The following is an 18,096-nucleotide window of genomic DNA, read 5'->3' as shown; positions in this document are numbered from 1 at the left end:
TGCCTGGTCACGGCACTTATAAGAAGTGTTGATGCTTCCTGCTCTCCTCCAACTCTAAAATCAATAAATAAAATCTTTAAAAAATACTGAGGTGACCAATTTCTGGCATTGTAAGAAAACTGAGGGCAGTGAGGTAGCATCATGCAATGTTAAAAATCTTCCAATAGATGGCGCAAATCCACAAATGGACCTAATTCAGAAAAGCAGAAATGTAATTCAGTTCCATCCTGGTTCCTCCAGAACCAAGAATGATAAGGGACTTTGGGCTCTGGGCAGGTAGTACCCAGCATCCCTAAGGCAAACAGTTTCCATCCCAGGTCCAACCAGACAAATACGACAATAAGCAGTGTAGATGTTCCATTGGCTTTATTAACTCCCTCTTTCAGAGGGTGGCAGAATTTCACAGATGGAGAGCTGGAAAGGAACCCAAGAAGCTGTGGTTTCAGTATGGGTCATTAAAGGGGTACAGAGGGTGCCCTGCATCTCTTGGGACCCTCTTCCCATCCACCTGGAAAGAGAAACAGACATAGGACCCCATTAAAAGTTAAATATTTCAAAGACATGGCATTTACCCCCAAACTTTCTGAACCTCACTTGTATACAGCACAAAGCCAGATAGCAATGACAGTGCCATAGCCTCAGAGAATGCCACAGTATCAATAGCATTTCCATCAAACTCAAAAGTTTGCAGTCTCAGCTGGGAAGGAACTATTTATTTCCTTATGTGCAACAGGCTTCAACCAAACCTCAACCCCTTTAACAAGGGTAAGGATGCCTTTTAGGTTCCCCTCACTCATATCATCCACTGAGATTTTTCTACATGTCAGGAATTGGGTTAATTTTACAAAAAGGAAGCTAAGGCTTGGAGAAGTTAAATAATGTTATAGCTTATAAGATATAGAAAAGCAGGGAGGACTGAGACTCACAAGCTATATGCCTTATCCCTGAGCCATACTACTTCCCCAAGCGGAATAAAAAGACCCAGCCCACTGTGTCCAGGACAGCAATCCTACCAACCACACCATTCTGCCTTTCTCTGATCAGCAAGGTTCAGACCAGAGTTGGGCCGGAGTCCTGCTCCAAATCTAACATTCGCTGACTCTGGGGGATGAAACATACTCACCACAACCATGGGCACAATGTAACGCCAATTTTTATTCAGAGAATTTAGCTGCTTCATCTCTTCTGGGCTAAAGGTGAAGTCAAAAACCTGGGGAAGGAGAGTGGGAATCAGGGAAGCCAGCTTTGTGAGTGGAAGTTGGGGTTCCGGAACACTGCCTTTAAGCCTGGCAGAGTCAGGGTCAGGGCCAGACTGTGTCCCGATAAGCTAACAAAGACAGGACCCGTCACCAAGTACCTGGATGTTCTGAAGGATACGGGATGGTGTGACACTCTTGGGAATGGAGATTACGTTCCGCTGAACCTGCCACCTAAGGTGGTGGATTGAAATAGAAGAGGAAGAGGAGTCAGTATTCAAACACTGTTTTGTCTTCCGTGCCGCCTTCTTTAAGCTCCTGGAACCCGAGCCCCACTGGAATGGGAAACATGCTTCATTCATTGTGGCCTCCCCAAATCACATGGCAAGAGTCTCTCCCTCATCTGGAACTTGGATAAGGAGCCCCTAAACCTTTACCTCCCAAACAAGGAGCCCCTTCCCCAAGATTGCCCACACCTGAGCAAGATCTGGGCTGGAGACCGGCCATATTTCTCAGCCAGCGCCAGGATCACTTGCTCCTTAAGCAGGACGGGCTCATCTGGATCACACCAAGCACGATCAGAGGAGCCCAGAGGGCTGTAAGCAGTCACCTGCAGGCCACGTGCTTGGCAGTGGGCAATCAGTTCATTCTGAGCCAGATATGGGTGGCATTCCACCTGAGCCAAGAAAGAAACCATCACCATGAGCGGCCACAACCACCTTGCCTGGCTGCACCCAGACATGCCATCCTGACCAACGCTGCACTGCTGACCCCTACTTCCCTTCAGTCTGCTTTTCTCACTTCCGTTTTCAACTGTCCATTTCATTATTGTCTCACACTTCAATTCCCCTCTTTATGCAGAGTCCTGCACTCACATTTCTGACAACTTGCTAGCCATCTCCGTGAGGCAGACCCACCATCTGCTCACTCATGCTGCTCTGCATGCTATGCTCACCTGCAGGACAGCTGGGCGCACAGAAGCCACACTGAGCAGATCATCAATCTGCCGACTGCTGAAGTTAGACAGGCCCAGCGCCCGCACCAGCCCCTTAGACACCAGTGCCTCCAGAGCTTTCCAGGTCTCCTTGTAGTCAGTGGAGTCATAGCGGATAGTCCCATCAGCATTCTTCGGGAAAGGATCATCTCCCCGCCTGAGTGATAAACAGCCCCCAAAGAGTGGGCACAAATGCCAGGCTTCTGCCTTACCTGCCCCTCCAGCCACTTGATGTCCCATACTCCAAACCCAGAAAGGGCAAAGGGCCAAGAATGAGAAACAAGCGTGGTTCCTTCCAGATCATGACCCAAGAGGCCATTCCCAGACACAGGTTATATCTCCTCTCCTCTAGTAAGTCTTCCTTAATGCCTTCCTCCTGCTCTTACAGCCTTCTTCTGGCACAGGGCACAGAGCTGATGGTAGGCTTCTCTCATATCCTCTGCTAGAACTTAGAATTTACTTCAACCCCAGGGCCTGGTTCAGCAAAAGCTAGTACCTCTCCTGAATGAATAAAGGGAGCAGGAGGGACCATTCATGCATATCCTAGGGTACACCCCATGTGAAGCTGCACTCTTTTTTTTTTTTTTTTTTTTTACAGGGACAGAGAGAGAGTCAGAGAGAGGGATAGACAGGGATAGACAGACAGGAATGAAGAGAGATGAGAAGCATCAATCATCAGGTTTTCGTTGCAACACCTTAGTTGTTCATTGATTGCTTTCTCATATGTATGTGCCTTGACCGCAGGCCTTCAGCAGACTGAGTAACCCCTTGTTCGAGCCAGTGACCTTGGGTCCAAGCTGGTGAGCTTTTGCTCAAACCAGATGAGCCCGCGCTCAAGCTGGCGACCTCAGGGTCTCGAACCTGGGTCCTCTGCATCCCAGTCCGATGCTCTAACCACTGCGCCACTGCCTAGTCAGGCAAGCTGCACTCCGTTTTTTTTTTTTTTTTTTTCATTTTTCTGAAGCTGGAAACAGGGAGAGACAGTCAGACAGACTCCCGCATGCGCCCGACCGGGATCCACCCAGCACGCCCACCAGGGGCGATGCTCTGCCCACCAGGGGGCGATGCTCTGCCCATCCTGGGCGTCGCCATGTTGCGACCAGAGCCACTCTAGCGCCTGAGGCAGAAGCCACAGAGCCATGCCCAGCGCCCAGGCCATCTTTGCTCCAATGGAGCCTTGGCTGCGGGAGGGGAAGAGAGAGACAGGGAGGAAAGCGCGGCGGAGGGGTGGAGAAGCAAATGGGCGCTTCTCCTGTGTGCCCTGGCCAGATATTGAACCCGGGTCCTCCGCACGCTAGGCCGACGCTCTACCGCTGAGCCAACTGGCTAGGGCTGCACTCCTTTTTACACTTGATTTTAGTCAAAAGGCAGAGAAGTGAGGCACTCCTTTTTCCATAGCTAACCTCCTGGGTGCTGTAGCAGAAAAGGCTGAGTTACCATGCTAAGCTCCTCAGTTTGCCACACAGATGAGTGTTGCTATCCTGCTCTGCTACTGTGACTTACGATGTTACTAACATGACTGGTCCAACTCCCAACTCCCTGGATAAAGACCCTGGCAAAGCTCACTCAAAGGCATAAGGCCAGTGTATCAGGTACAGGTCCAAATACTCCAGTTGGAGGTCAGCCAGCGTCTTCCGGAGGGCAGGCTCCACATCCTCAGGGTGGTGCTTAGTGTTCCATAGCTTGGAAGTCACAAACAGCTCCTCCCGAGACACCGCCTGGTACAGGGCCCACAATGAGAAGAGCCATAGGCACCCAGTCTCACCCACCCTCACTTCTGAGAAAGGAATTAGAAGGGAGCTGATGCCAGACCCCTCCACCCAGGCCTGAGACCCAGTCCTCACCTTGCCGGGTCCCACGTTCTCCTTTAGGGCCTCCCCAATCTCAGTCTCATTGCCGTAGGCAGCAGCACAGTCAATGTGGCGGTAGCCTACACTCAGAGCGTATGTAATGGCTGCTTTTACCTGCCAGATGAGAGAAGCAGAGGTTTAAGCTTTATTGGTCTGGGCCAAAAGCTGCCCTTTGAGGATTAGTGATGGGGGAAAGGAACAGGAATCCACGCAGTGGGGGTGAGATGATGGAACATGGTTTTAGGGGACCAGAAGCCTCAAACCCTCTGTCACCATCCCACTAACCTCCAAGGTTTCTTCCTACCCAAAATCTCAGCCAGGCCCAGCAAAAAACTAATGGCCTCCCAGGTATATGCTTAGAAGATGGATACAATGGACAGAGGACAGAAATATAGGTCATAGAGACAGGTTCCCTGCCCTGAGGAGCTGGGTAGGGAAACATGATAAATAGGTAAATAATTCCTAGTCAAGGCCATTCATGGAGAGACCCTCAGGGAGCCATATAGACCAAGCAAGCTCTGGGGAATTAGGCAAGCAGGAGAGATGGGAGAGAAAACTAAGGAAGATAGAAAAGTAAGATGGAAGCTGGGCCCAGAGCCTTCTGTCAGGAGAGAAAAAAGCAGGTACCAAGTAGGAGGACAGGTCAGTTAACTTGCTAAAAACCTGGCTAGAAACATGGCATCAGAAGCAGAACCACGTGTCAGGCCCTTGCCATTCAAGATCCCCATCTAGATGCATCTAGGTATAGCTCTTGCTATCCAGATATATTCCCCCAGCTGTGACCTTACCCCTGCTGTCCCATTCCTCCCCCACCCTTCTTGACCTTGGCTCTGACCTCCACCCCTTGCCTTCATTTAGCTCCTGGACTTGTCCTGGGCCACGGTCAGTGCCTGCCTGGAGCACCAACACCCCAGCTCCAGAGTCCTAGGCAACTATAGGAAGGAAATCAAAGGGAAAAAGGCAGAAATCATCGAACCACACACCACAAGCACAAGCCAAAATCCCTGAGAAGTGGCTGTTCTTGCTGCCTGCGTCCCTCCCAAACTTAATCCCCAAACTTTTCTAAACTCTGACTTAGATATCCAAGGAAAAATGACAAAGCGCTGGGGAGATGCCCAGCACTAGGTGGATGCTAAATCTCTAGCTGTCAACCCTAGGAAAGCAGGACTCCATTCTCAGGCTCCCCAAGATTCAAAGGGTCTATCTACATCAGGGGCCATTAAATTCCAAATTGCAGCTGCATTTTTTTCCAGCCCTTGAGCTAAGAACAATGTGTGTGTGTGTGTGTGTGTGTGTGAGAGAGAGAGAGAGAGAGAGAGAGAGAGACAAGAGACACAGAGACAGATAGGGACAGACAGACCCGAAGGGAGAGAGATGAGCATAGCTGCAGCACCTTAGTTGTTCATTGATTGATTTCTCATATGTGCCTTATCCGGGGGCTACAGCAGACCAAGTGACCCCTTGCTCAAGAAAAGAGACCTAGGCCTCAAGTTGGTGAACCTTGCTCAAACCAGATGAGCCCGTGCTCAAGTTGGCGACCTCAGGGTTTTGAACCTGGCTCCTCCATGTCCCAGTCTGACGCTCTATCCATTGCACCACCACCTGGTCAGGCTAAGAACAATTTTTATATTTTTAAATGGTTACATAAGTACATAATCACCTCTATTTTGGCAAAACCTAAATTATTAACCATCTGATTCATTAAGAAAAAGTTTGCTTGGTGGCGCAGTGGATAAAGCGTTGACCTGGAACACTGAGGTCACTAGTTCAAAGTGCTGGGCTTGCCTGGTCAAGGCACATATGGGAGTTGATGCCTCCTGCTCCTCCCCCCCCCCTTCTCTCTCTCTTTACTCTTTAAAAAGAATAAATTAAATCTAAAAAAAAAAAAGGTTTGCTAATCTTTGGTCTATATACTTGACCCAGTTATTCCTCAAACCCTGACACCCACTGTGTGCCTACCTCCGGAATGAGCAGAGGTCTAGTCCTCAAGGAGCCCAGTGTGGAGCAGGAGATAAGATCAGAGCACAGGGTAATAAGCGACATATTAGGAGTCAGCAAAGGGCCAGGCACATAGGTGTCCCATATCTGCCATAGCACTCAGTGTAGATCCAGTTAGGGAAAGGGTTCCTTCCTATGCCCTTGGCCCTGCTGATCACCTTCTTAGCCACTCCTCTGAATCAGCTAAGGAAGCCAGTGGCACACTGCTAGGCCCTTCTTCCCTTGTTTCCTCCCACTGCCCTCCATGTTCATCCCACCTTTAGTGGGATACAGATGTGGTGGGGCTTCTAGGGAAAATGCAGGGATTTCCCCAAATACAGCCTTTTCCCTACAGAGCTGCAAGAAGCCCTCCTCCTTTTCCCTGACCCCTCACCTGGCCAGGACTGCTCTTCCAGGTACCCAGTCCAATCAGGGGCATTTTCTGCCCAGTGTGCAGGATGACACAAGAAGCTGCCATTGCCCTCCTGAAACATAAATGGGAAGAGAATGGCGTGGTGATCAGTGCTGCTGCTTGGGTTTCAGCTACACACTAGTCAAGACTCCTGTAAAACATGGGTGGCACAGGGGACAGAGATGATTAGAGAGCAAACATGCAGTTAGTTTTGTGTATATGCCTGTAAGCAGAGGAAGCTGAAAAAGTGCCCAGAAGCAACCAAAGCCTGTAGCTCCCGGACAAACACTAACCAGACCACCAGACTGGCTGCCCTTCCTTCCACCGGGCTAAAGGTCTGTGTTAAAGAGCTTCAATACCTAAACACAAAGGCAGAGTGGCTCCCCAGAAGTACCCAGCCTTGACTGCATAAGGTCTCAAGCCAATGTAAGACAGGCAAAGGCTTCCTGCTCCTCCCCCCTTCTCTCTCTATCTCTCTCTTCTCAAATATGAATAATTTAAAAAAAACAACAACTCTATGCCTTTGATGAAATACATTTTAATTCCCTCGCATTTATTACTTCATATAAAATAAAGAGAAAAAGTGCCAAACAACCAGAGGGTAACAACTTGTATTGTTTTTTTGTCAGGTACTACTTAATATTTTAAAACTTTCTTATAACATAATCTAGTTTTGTGTACCTCTTTTATTGTTCTTATTTAAGTAGCAAATGCATGAAATAATAAACTACCTTTCAGTATATCATTTTTTTATACTTAAAGTGATCATTAGGGCAGAGAACCAGTTGTTAAATTATTTGAATCCCACCACTGCCCCAAATCAACAGCTAAGAAGTAGCAGAGCCAGTAATCCACGGATAAGCTTATGGAAAAAAGAAAGGAAAAGGCCAGTAAACACAGATCAATAAAATACTTGTGCTGCCTGACCTGTGGTGGCGCAGTGGAAAAAGTGTAAAGTGTAGACCTAAAACACTGAGGTCACCAGTTCAAAACCCTGAGCTTGCCTGGTCATAGCACATATGGGAGTTGTTGCTTCCTGCTCCTCCACCCTTCTCTTTCTCACTCTCTCCCTCTCCCTCTCCCTCTCTCTCTCCCCCTCTTCTCTAAAATAAATAAATAAATAAAATCTAAAAAAAATACTTGTGCTGACACATGCACAATGTGTCACAGAAAGCAAGTGACTTCCATAGGACAAGAATCAGGAAATAATAACATTGGCTTTTAAGAACAAGTTGGGCCTGACCAGGCAGTGGTGCAATGGATACAGCATCGGATTGGGACGCAGAGGACCCAGGTTCGAGACCCCGAGGTCGCCAGCTTGAGTGCGGGCTCATCTGGTTTGAGCAAAAGCTCACCAGCTTGGACCCAAGGTCCCTGGCTTGAGCAAGGGGTTACTCGGTCTGCTGAGGGCCCACAGTCAAAGCACATGTGAGAAAGCAATCAATGAACAACTAAGGTGTTGCATCGCGCAACGAAAAACTAATAATTGATGCTTCTCATCTCTCCGTTCCTGTCTGTCTGGCCCTGTCTATCCCTCTCTCTCTCTCTCTCTGTCTATGTAAAGTAAAAAAAAAAAAAAAAAAAAAAGAATGAGTTGGATTTTCCCTAGAGTCAAAAGGAAAAGTCTTTCCTTTTGGGAACTAGAAACAGGATTTCAGTGCAGCAGAAAGCAGTAAATTTCAGATGCAAGAATATTTCCAACTGAACAAAAGCAGGGGAGTGACTAGAGCAACTCTCTTTGGAGAGCTATGAAACTCAGAATTTTCCAAACGGCCTAGGAATACTTATTCCATTAGCAAATGATGAATATTCCAGCCTTGTGCTAGACCCACTTTTTTTTATAGAGGAAACATTTTTTTTTAAGATTTTATTTATTTATTTACTTATTTATTTTACAGAAACAGAGAGAGAGAGTCAGACAGAGGAACAGATAGGGACAGGCAGGAACAAAGAGAGATGAGAAACAAAGAGAGATGAGAAGCATCAATCATCAGTTTTTGCTGCAACACCTTAGTTGTTCATTGATTGCTTTCTCATATGTGCCTTGACCGTGGGCCTTCAGCAGATCGAGTAACCCCTTGCTTGAGCCAGCAACCTTGGGTCCAAGATGGTGAGCTTTGCTCAAACTGGCAACCTTGGTATCTCGAACCTGGGTCCTCCGCATCCCAGTTCAACACTCTATCCACTGCGCCACTGTCCAGTCAAGCTTCTTTATTTATTTTTGGAGAAGATTGAGAGAGAAAGAGAGAGAGAAGGGAGAGAGGAGCAGGAAGAATCAACTCCCATATGTGCCTTGGCCAGGCAAGCCCAGGGTTTCAAAACAGCGACCTCAGTGTTCTGAGTCAGTGCTTTATCCACTGTGCCACCAAAGGCCAGGCCTAGACCCACATTTTTTTTTTTTTTTTCTGAAGCTGGAAACGGGGAGAGACAGTCAGACAGACTCCCGCATGCGCCCGACCGGGACCCACCCGGCACGCCCACCAGGGGGCGATGCTCTGCCCCTCCGGGGCGTCGCTCTGCCGTGACCAGAGCCACTTTAGCGCCTGGGGCAGAGGCCAAGGAGCCATCCCCAGCGCCTGGGCCATCTTTGCTCCAATGGAGCCTTGGCTGCAGGAGGGGAAGAGAGAGAGAGGAAGGAGGGGGTGGGGGGTGGAGAAGCAAATGGGCGCTTCTCCTATGTGCCCTGGCCGGGAATCAAACCCGGGTCCCCCGCACGCCAGGCCGACGCTCTACCGCTGAGCCAACCAGCCAGGGCTAGACCCACATTTTTAAATAGAGTCCTTGCCCTCTTGGAGCTTATGCTCTGGTGAGGGTAGGAGTGGGGGGAGTGGAGAACACACAGGATATGGCACAATGTATAAGACGTAACCAAATTCTGCATACTTGCTACAAGAAAGAGTAAGCTGGCTAGGATGTCCTCTTGGAAGTGATATGAGTCTTTTTTTCCACACTGACTTGAAAAAGAGAGGAGGTAAGAGTGGGATGGGAGAGAGAGAAGCATCAACTAGTTGCTCCACTTAGTTGTTCTATTTAGTTATACACTCATTGATTACTTCTCTTATGTGCCAGGATTTAGGATGAACCCACAACCTAAGCACGCAGGGACAATGTTCTATCTACTGAACCATCTGGCCAAGGCCTGAGCTATCTTAATGAATGGGAGTTATCCAAATGAAAGGGAAACAAGAAAGAATGTTTACATCAAAAATCTATAAAGTAGAAACCTTTCCCCTTGGCCTAATCAGTATACTATAAATGTCACTCTCTCGAGCCTGATTTCATTGTCAGTAGATTAATACCTTTATAAATACAACCTATATTTCCAAGTTCTGAAAGGACATCAAGAATATTATGGTAGAGCAGATAAGGCAAGTTGTATGTGCAACCTACATACCAAAATTGTCTGTCCTAATAATTCTGACTCAGGAAGAAATATATAGTCTAGCATAACAAGTTATGGAGACCATTCCTTTTTTTGTTTGTTTGGTGACAGAGACAGAAAGAAGGACAGACCGACAGGATGTGAGAGATGACTTCTTTCTCAAAAGTGCCTTGACTGGAGGGGGTGGGGCTACAGCAGGGCAAGTGATCCTTTGCTCTTCAAGCCAGCGACCTTTGGGCTCAAACCAGCAATCATGGGGTTATTCATATCTATGACCCCGCACTCAAGCCAGCAACCACGCACTCAGACTGGTGAGCCTATGCTCAAGCCAGCAACTTCACGGTTTGGAACCTGTGTCCTCCACATCCCAGTCCAATGCTCTATCCATTGTGCCACCGCCTGGTCAGGCAGACCACTCCTTTCTGCTAAAACAAAAATGTTCAATCTGGGAAGCAAACCAGAATGACTGGTCAGAGCAACTCTCTTTGTTACCAGGTTTCCCGGGGATTAGGCAAGCATGTCTGAACTTCACAGAAGGAACTAGCCTGTCAGCAACCACCAGAGTGTGTGTTGATTTCCTGGGCCTGATATCGAACAACTGACTTGTTGGCCTCTCCCAGATTTCCCAGACACAGGAGAGGGCTCTGAAATTACACCTCAGCTGAGAGCTTAAACAAAAACCATGCTTAATGTGAAAAGAAAACAGAAACATGATGCTTACTTCTCCCTCTGTTGTTAGTGAAACTGAAAACCAAAGGGGCTGAGGTTTGGTGGAGGGGAGGGATCATGAAGATAGAAAGACCTAACAAAGATAGATCTGCAAAGAATGAGAGCTCCAACAGAGAAAATGGAGGGGACCTAGCAGAGGACAGATGTTATTCTCTAGGATAGGAAGTCATCTTCAGCCAGCTCGTTTTTTTGTTTTGTTTTTTTTTACAGAGGCAGAGATAGACAGGGACAGACAGACAGGAACGGAGAGAGATGAAAAGCATCAATCATCAGTTTCTCGTTGCGCGTTGCGACTTCTTAGTTGTTCATTGATTGCTCTCTCACATGTGCCTTGACCGTGGGCCTTCAGCAGACCAAGTAATCCCCTGCTGGAGCCAGCGACCTTGGGTCCAAGCTGGTGAGCTCTTTGCTCAAGCCAGATGAGCCCGCGCTCAAGCTGGCGACCTCGGGGTCTCGAACCTGGGTCCTTCCGCATCCCAGTCCGACGCTCTATCCACTGCGCCACCACCTGGTCAGGCTCGTTTTTTTGTTTGTTTCTTGTTTTATTTTTAACAGAGACAGAGAGTCAGAGAGAGGGATAGATAGGGACAGACAGACAGGGACGGAGAGAGATGAGAAGCATCAATCATCAGTTTTTTGTGGCGACACCGCTGTTGTTCATTGATTGCTTTCTCCTATGTGCCTTGACCACAGGCCTTCAGCAGACCGAGTAACCCCTTGCTGGAGCCAGCGACCTTGGGTCCAAGTTGGTGAGCTTTTTTTTGTTCAAACCAGATGAGCCCGTGCTCAAGCTGGCGACCTCGGGTTCTCGAACCCAGGTCCTTCCGCATCCCAGTCCAACACTCTATCCACTGTGCCACCGCCTGGTCAGGCTTCAGCCAGCTCTTGACTTCATCTTCTGCCTGAGGCAACCGCTTTCCAGCCTAGCCCTGCATAACAGGCTCTGAGCTTGTCAGGAATTGCCTCGCTGGACCTCTGACAGCACTCAGAAACCTTCATGTTATGTTAGGAGATGTTCTAGATGTAAAAGAGAGAGAAGCTGGGTGTGTATGGGTAGAGGGGGAAGAAAAGTGGCATCAGAAGTCGGGTTTTATTATTGCCAAGTTGGCACCTAGGTTCTTTCTCACAGGGATTCAGTCTTCCCTTCTTAGAGGAGGGCTCTATAGCTGCTGGCTGGATGCAGGGAACTAGAAAACACTGGAAAAAGAGGAAGCAGTATTTTTATGAGTGTTCCCTAGTTACATGGGCCTTTCCTCCTCCACCTCCTATAAATATTTATGTTCCTCAGGGTTCTGTTCCCAATCTTTTCACTCCCTAGTCAAGCTCGGGTCTTCAGTTATTACTTTAAGCGCTGATTCTTCCACCCCAGTTCTGTGTGTTCAGTTGCCTCTGAACATCTCCATAAGAGTGTCCTATACGCATCTGAGACTCAACATGTCTAAACTGTACTTCTCAAATCCAGCAGCAGAGCACAGAAGAAACAGCTCAAGGTCTGGGTTGCAGAGACCTGGGTTTGAATCACAGCCTCATCATTGTGAAGAGATAGTGTATCTAAAGCACTTCACACAGTGACTGACCCATGATCTTCTTTATGTATATTTTTTCTCACCAGGGACTCAAGGCACTAGATAACACTCAAACAAGATATTCACAGTAAAAGCAATTGGGTCTTTTTTTTTTTTTTTTTTTTTTTTACAGAGACAGAGAGAGAGAGAGAGAGGGATAGACAGGGACAGACAGACAGGAATGGAAAGAGATGAGAAGCATCAATCATTAGTTTTCCGTTGAGCGTTGCAACACCTTAGTTGTTCATTGATTACTTTCTCATATGTGTCTTGACCGTGGGCCTTCAGCAGACTGAGTAACCCCTTGCTCGAGCTAGCGACCTTGGGTCCAAGCTGGTGAGCTTTGTTCAAACCAGAAGAGCCCGTGCTCAAGCTGGCAACCTCGGGGTCTCGAACTTGGGTCCTCTGCGTCCCAGTCCGACACTCTATCCACTGCGCCACCGCCTGGTCAGGCTTCTTCTTCTTCTTTTTTTTTTTTTTTTTTAGTGAGAGAGACAGACAGGAAGGAAGAGAGATGAGAAGCATCAACTTGAAAGTTGTTCACTGATTGCTTTCTCATATGTGCTTGGACCAGGGGTGCTTCAGCTGAGCCAGTGACTCCTTGTTCAAGCTTGCGACCTTGGGCTCAAGCCGGCGACCTTGGGGTCATGTTTATGATCCCATGATCAAGCTGGCAACCTCGGGGGTTTTTTTTTGTATTTTTTTGAAGCTGGAAACGAGGAAGCAGTCAGACAGACTCCCGCATGCGCCCGACCGGGATCCACCTGGCACGCCCACCAGGGGGCGATGCTCTGCCCATCCGGGGCGTCGCTCTATCAAGACCAGAGCCACTCTAGCGCCTGGGGCAGAGGCCAAGAAGCCATCCCCAGCGCCCAGGCCATCTTTTGCTCCAATGGAGCCTCGGCTGCGGGAGGGGAAGAGAGAGTCAGAGAGGAAGGAGAGGGGGAGGGGTGGAGAAGCAGATGGGCGCCTCTCCTGTGTGCCCTGGCCGGGAATCAAACCTGGGACTTCCACACACCAGGCCGAGGCTCTACCACCGAGCCAACCGGCCAGGGCCAACCTCGGGGTTTTGAACCTGGGTCCTCAGCATCCCAGGCCAAGGCTCTATCCACTGCACCACCACCTGGTCAGGCAATCCACTGGGTCTTTTAAAAGCCAGCATGGCCTGACGTGTGGTGCCGCAGTGGATAAAGTGTCGACCTGGAAATGCTGAGGTCGCCGGTTCAAAACTCTGGGCTTGCCTGGTCAAGGCACATATGGGAGTTGATGCTTCCTGCTCCTCCCCCCTTCTCTCTCTATCTCTCTCCTCTCTCCTTTCTAAAATGAATAAATAAAATTAAAATAAAATTTAAAAAATAAAAAAATAAAAAAATAAAAGCCAGCATGGCTGACCAGGCGGTGGTGCAGTGGATAGAGCATTGGACTGGGACACGGAGGACTTGGGTTCGAGACCCCAAGGTCGCCAGCTTGAACCCAAGGGTTTGAGCAGGGCTCACCAGCTTGAACCCAAGGTCACTGGCTTGAGCAAGGGGTCATTCAGTCTGCTGTAGTCCCCCGGTCAAGGGACATATGAGAAATCAATCAATAGACAACTAAGGAACCGCAATGAAGAATTGATGTTTCTCATCTCTCTCCCTTCCTGTCTGTCTGTCCTTCTCTCTGACTCTGTCTCTGCCACAAAAAAAAAAAAAGTTAAAAAAAAACAAAACCCCAGCATAGAAAGCCACCTTATATTGTATATGTATGTAATGATAACCAAGATTAGATCTATATATGGCTGGGTTAAAAATCCTGTTAACCTTGTCTGGGTAGCTCAGTTGGTCAATCTGACATGTGCTGAGGTTGCAGATTCAATCCCAGATCAGGCCATATACAAGAATCAACTAATGATGGCATGAACAAGTGGAACAATAATTTCATGTTTCCCTCTCTTTGTCTCTGTCTCAATCAATAAAAAAAATTTGCCTGACTGAGCAGTGGCACAGTAGACAGACGTCAGCCTGGGACACTGAGGACTCAAGTTTCAAAACCCTGAGGTCACCAGCTTGAGCACAGGGTCACCAGTTTGAGCGTGGGATCACAGACATCAATCACCCCATGGTCACTGACTTGAGCAAGGAGTCAGTGGCTCAGCTGGAGCCCCCTACCCCCATCAAGGCACATATGAGAAAGCAATCAATGAACTAAAGTGCCAGAAGGAAGAACTGATGCTTCACATCTCTCTCCCTTTTTGTCTGTCGCTCTTTTTCTAAAAAAAAAAAAACCGAAAACAAAAACCCTACATATATATATATATTTTTAATTTTAGTGAGAGGAGGAGAGGAAGAAAGATCCCCACATGTGCCCTGACTGGGATCCACCTGGGAAGCCCACTAGGGAGCGATGCTCTGCCCCACCTGGGGCCCTTACTCTGTTGCAAGAGGAGCCTTTTTTTTAGCACTTGAGGAGGCCATAGTGCCATTCTCAGCACCTCGGGCCAACTAGCTCCAATGGAACCATGGCTGCAGGAGGGGAGGAGGAGAGAGAGGAGAGGAAAGGAGAGGAGAGAGAGATACAGAGAAGGGAGAAAGGTGGAGAAATAGATGGTCACTTTTCCTTGATGCCGACAGGGAATCAAACCTGGGATATCCACACGCTGGGCCAACACTCTACCACTGAGCCATCTGGCCTGGATAACATATACTACTTCTTGATGTGAAAAAAATTTTTTTCATATATTTCCTAAATCTTTCTCCAGTTTATCTATATGTACCTCCTCTGTCACTGCTCTAGCTCTGACCACCCTGATCTGAATCAGGGATCTTTCTGTTTCCAATGTGGTCCCTCTCCCCACAATCCATTCACTTAATCTGACCATGTGACTCCCAGGTCCAAATTGTTTCAGCAGTTTTCTCCTACCCAGCACAAAGTCCAGACTCCTTAGTATACTCTTCATAACCTGGCTTCCACATTACTCATTCTTCCTCATTCAGACTCCATGTTTCAGACTTTGCAGAGTCAGCCACCACTTACTTGATTCCAAGCCCTAAACACTTTCTTTCCCCAAGTGTCACTCTTAACCCAGCGAATTGCTACTCATCCTTCAGCAAGCACTTTAAGCTTCTGGCTCCTCCCATATACTGACAGCTTGTGCACACAGCTGCAATTGTATGTTTATTTAAGTTTCCCCACAAATCTGGGTACTCCTTGAGGTCAGAGCTTGTCATCTGCCTGAACCCCTCACTCACAGAGTGCCTATCTACACACACACACACACACACACGCACGCACGCACGCACGCACACACAAAGGGGGGTATCTTGACAGCTGGAGGGGCATTTGAGAAAGTCAATGACTTCTTCCTTTACTTCCTGGGTAACCTGGAAAGAATCATTCTGGAAATTATCAAAGAACTTTACCATCTTCCCCCTGCCCCCCCCCCCAAAAAAAATCCCAGTGGCTCCAAACAAGGTGATACTGAGATAACTATAGAATAAAAAAAATAAAAAAAGACAAAACTGAGACCTTAGGAGAAAGAACAGGCCTGATTAGAACCCTTCTAAGGGAGGTCTTGCAGCCCTTAGTATGGTCAAGCTGAAGGGAAGAGTTAGTAACAGCCCCATTCCGTTAATGTTCAGATTCAAGTCTCACTATAATGGAGCTCTGAGGCAACAGAAAAGCATGCCCTGAGTTTCCTAAACCCAAGGCAGGCGCCCAAGTAAGCAAGCTCTAAGCACCCGTGCTGCTTTTGAGCAGCATCTCTACAATTCCAAAGAAAGGCTTTGTGTCTGGGGGGGAGAAAACCGTGTTGGTGAGCAAACAAAATGGAAGATGGCAACTAAAACTTACTGAGCACCTAATATGTGCGGGACTCTTTAAAAGCTTTATCTCACTTAATTCTCCCTACAGTTCTGATGTAGGAACTCATTTTACCGTTAAAGAACTGAGAGGTTCAGAAAAATTGAGAACTTCTTCAAGATCGCACAGCGAATAAGAGGAAGTATTCAAATCTGAAACCAAGTCTGCCCCCCCCCCCATATGCGTTATCCACTCTATCCCGGAGGCGAACACCTCTGCAGTGAAGGATCAAGGCTGACTCCTCTGCGAGAAACTCACCTCCGCACGACCACGGAGCGTAAAAAGGGTGGTGTAATTCCTGCTCAGCTCTGAGCCCTGCTAGCAATCCAATGAGTCTGCCTCCGTACTAGTGGGCAGCAAGGGAAATCGACCTGATGGGGAGGGCAGGGGTCTGGCTTAAGTCTGGCAGGGATGTGAAAGCTCCTCCCAGAGGAGGGGCGGGGGCCGGACATTCGGCCTCCTTGCTGTGGTAGACCCGACCGCTGTCCCGAGAAGGAACTTGAGTTGGAGGCCAGAACCTGGACTCTTCACCATCTCCTCCTCGGGGTGCTGCAGATGGTCGGATTGGTCGGAGTTTACACACAATTGACGGCGCGGGTTTGGCGAAGGAGCGGGAGAAGTGAAACCCGAGCCCGATTACGAGGAGTTCCGCGAGCGGCACTAGGCCGCGCGTTGCTGGCCCACAGTGCACTGCGCGCCGCAACGACGTAGCTCCGGGCCTTTTGAACTCCTCCTTCTTGCTGAGGCTCCCGGGAATGCCATGTCCTGGTAGTGTAGGCTTTCCCTTCTGACTCGATAATCCAACCCTCTCCCTTGATTATCCCTTACAGTGGGGTTGGCCGGGTTCCAGGCATATATGTAAATTAGCCCCGTTGTTTATTTGTTCAGGCAAATTGAGGCTGAGAAAGCAGCAGCAACACGAAAGTTGACCATAAAAAGGAAGACTTTAGCCTGACCTGTGGTGGCGCAGTGGATAAAGCGTTGACCTGCAATGCTGAGGTTGCTGGTTCAAAACCCTGGGCTTGCCTGGTCAAGGCACATATGGGAGTTGATGCTTCCTGCTCCTCCCCCTGTTCTCTCTTTTCTCTCTCTCTCTCTCCCCCCCTCCAATAAAAATGGATAAATAAAATCTTTAATTAAAAAAAGAAAAGAAAGACTTTGGCCCTGGCCGGTTGGCTCAATGGTAGAGTGTCGGCCTGGCATGCAGGAGTCCCTGGTTCGAGTCCCGGCCAGGGCACACAAGAGAAGCGCCCATCTGCTTCTCCACCCCTCCCCCTCTCCTTCCTCTCTGTCTCTTTCTTCCCCTCCCGCAGCCAAGGCTCCACTGGAGCAAGGTTTGCCCAGGCGCTGAGGATAGCTCTGTGGCCTCTGCCTCAGGAGCGACCGCCCGGATGGGCAGAGCATCACCTGGGTGGATCCCCGTCGGGCACATGCAGGAGTCTAACTGCCTCCCCGTTTCCAGCTTCAGAAAAATACAAAAAAAAAAAAAAAAAAAAAAAAAGGAAGACTTCAGGTCTGTAGACTCTAAAAAGAGATCCCCAAACTACGTCAAACTACGTCGGTGGGCCGCATGCGGCCCCCCTGAGGCCATTTATCCACCCCACCGCACTTCCGGAAGGGGCATCTCTTTTATTGGTGGTCAGTGAGAGGAGCACAAGACGCATCTGCATCCTGTGCTCCTGGAGTACTGTACGTGGTGTTGCTCACGTACAGTACTACTGGTGATGTGGGATGCATGTGTAACGGCTCCAGAAGCGATCATATCACTTGTTACGGCTAGCTGTGACAAATATGGACCTGGACATTGACCATCTCATTAGCCAAAAGCAGGCCCATAGATCCCATTGAAATACTGGTCAGTTTGTTGATTTAAATTTATTGAATATTTGTTCTTTGCCTGACCAGGTGGTGGCGCAGTGGATAGAGCATCGGACTGGGATGTGGAGGACCTAGATTCGAGACCCCCAAGGTTGCCAGCTTGAGCGTGTGCTCATCTGGTTTGAGTAAAAAGCTCACCAGCCTGGACCCAGGGTCGCTGGCTCCAGCAAGGGGTTACTCGGTCTGCTGAAGGCCCGCGGTCAAGGCACATATGCGAAAGCAATCAATGAACAACTAAGAAGTCACAACGCGCAACGGAAAACTGATTGATGCTTC

The 18,096-nt window shown here is 48.6% G+C and overlaps 1 protein-coding gene across 2 annotated transcripts in view; it reads right to left on the bottom strand.

Moving 5' to 3' along the window:
* Window positions 1-349: 349 nt before the first annotated feature.
* AKR1A1 (aldo-keto reductase family 1 member A1) overlaps window positions 350-18,096 on the bottom strand; it is a 36,455-nt gene continuing 18,708 nt past the window's right edge. The window contains exons 1-9 of one of the 2 annotated variants that reach the window (XM_066376178.1): window positions 16,201-16,350; window positions 6,412-6,502; window positions 4,035-4,154; window positions 3,757-3,908; window positions 2,152-2,347; window positions 1,673-1,872; window positions 1,358-1,430; window positions 1,124-1,210; window positions 350-508 (exon numbers count right to left, since the gene is read on the bottom strand). In XM_066376178.1, the coding sequence (XP_066232275.1) occupies window positions 443-508; window positions 1,124-1,210; window positions 1,358-1,430; window positions 1,673-1,872; window positions 2,152-2,347; window positions 3,757-3,908; window positions 4,035-4,154; window positions 6,412-6,495 (978 nt within the window). In that variant the 5' untranslated portion in view covers window positions 6,496-6,502; window positions 16,201-16,350 and the 3' untranslated portion in view covers window positions 350-442. Of the gene's footprint in view, window positions 509-1,123; window positions 1,211-1,357; window positions 1,431-1,672; window positions 1,873-2,151; window positions 2,348-3,756; window positions 3,909-4,034; window positions 4,155-6,411; window positions 6,503-16,200; window positions 16,351-18,096 lie in introns of those variants that run through there. The other variant, XM_066376179.1, reaches the window with a different exon arrangement.

This window comes from Saccopteryx leptura, chromosome 3, assembly GCF_036850995.1.
Source record: "Saccopteryx leptura isolate mSacLep1 chromosome 3, mSacLep1_pri_phased_curated, whole genome shotgun sequence".
In the NCBI taxonomy this organism is placed as follows: Eukaryota; Metazoa; Chordata; class Mammalia; order Chiroptera; family Emballonuridae; genus Saccopteryx; species Saccopteryx leptura.
Note: the sequence above shows the minus strand (reverse complement) of the source record. Positions and strands in the feature narration are given on the sequence as shown.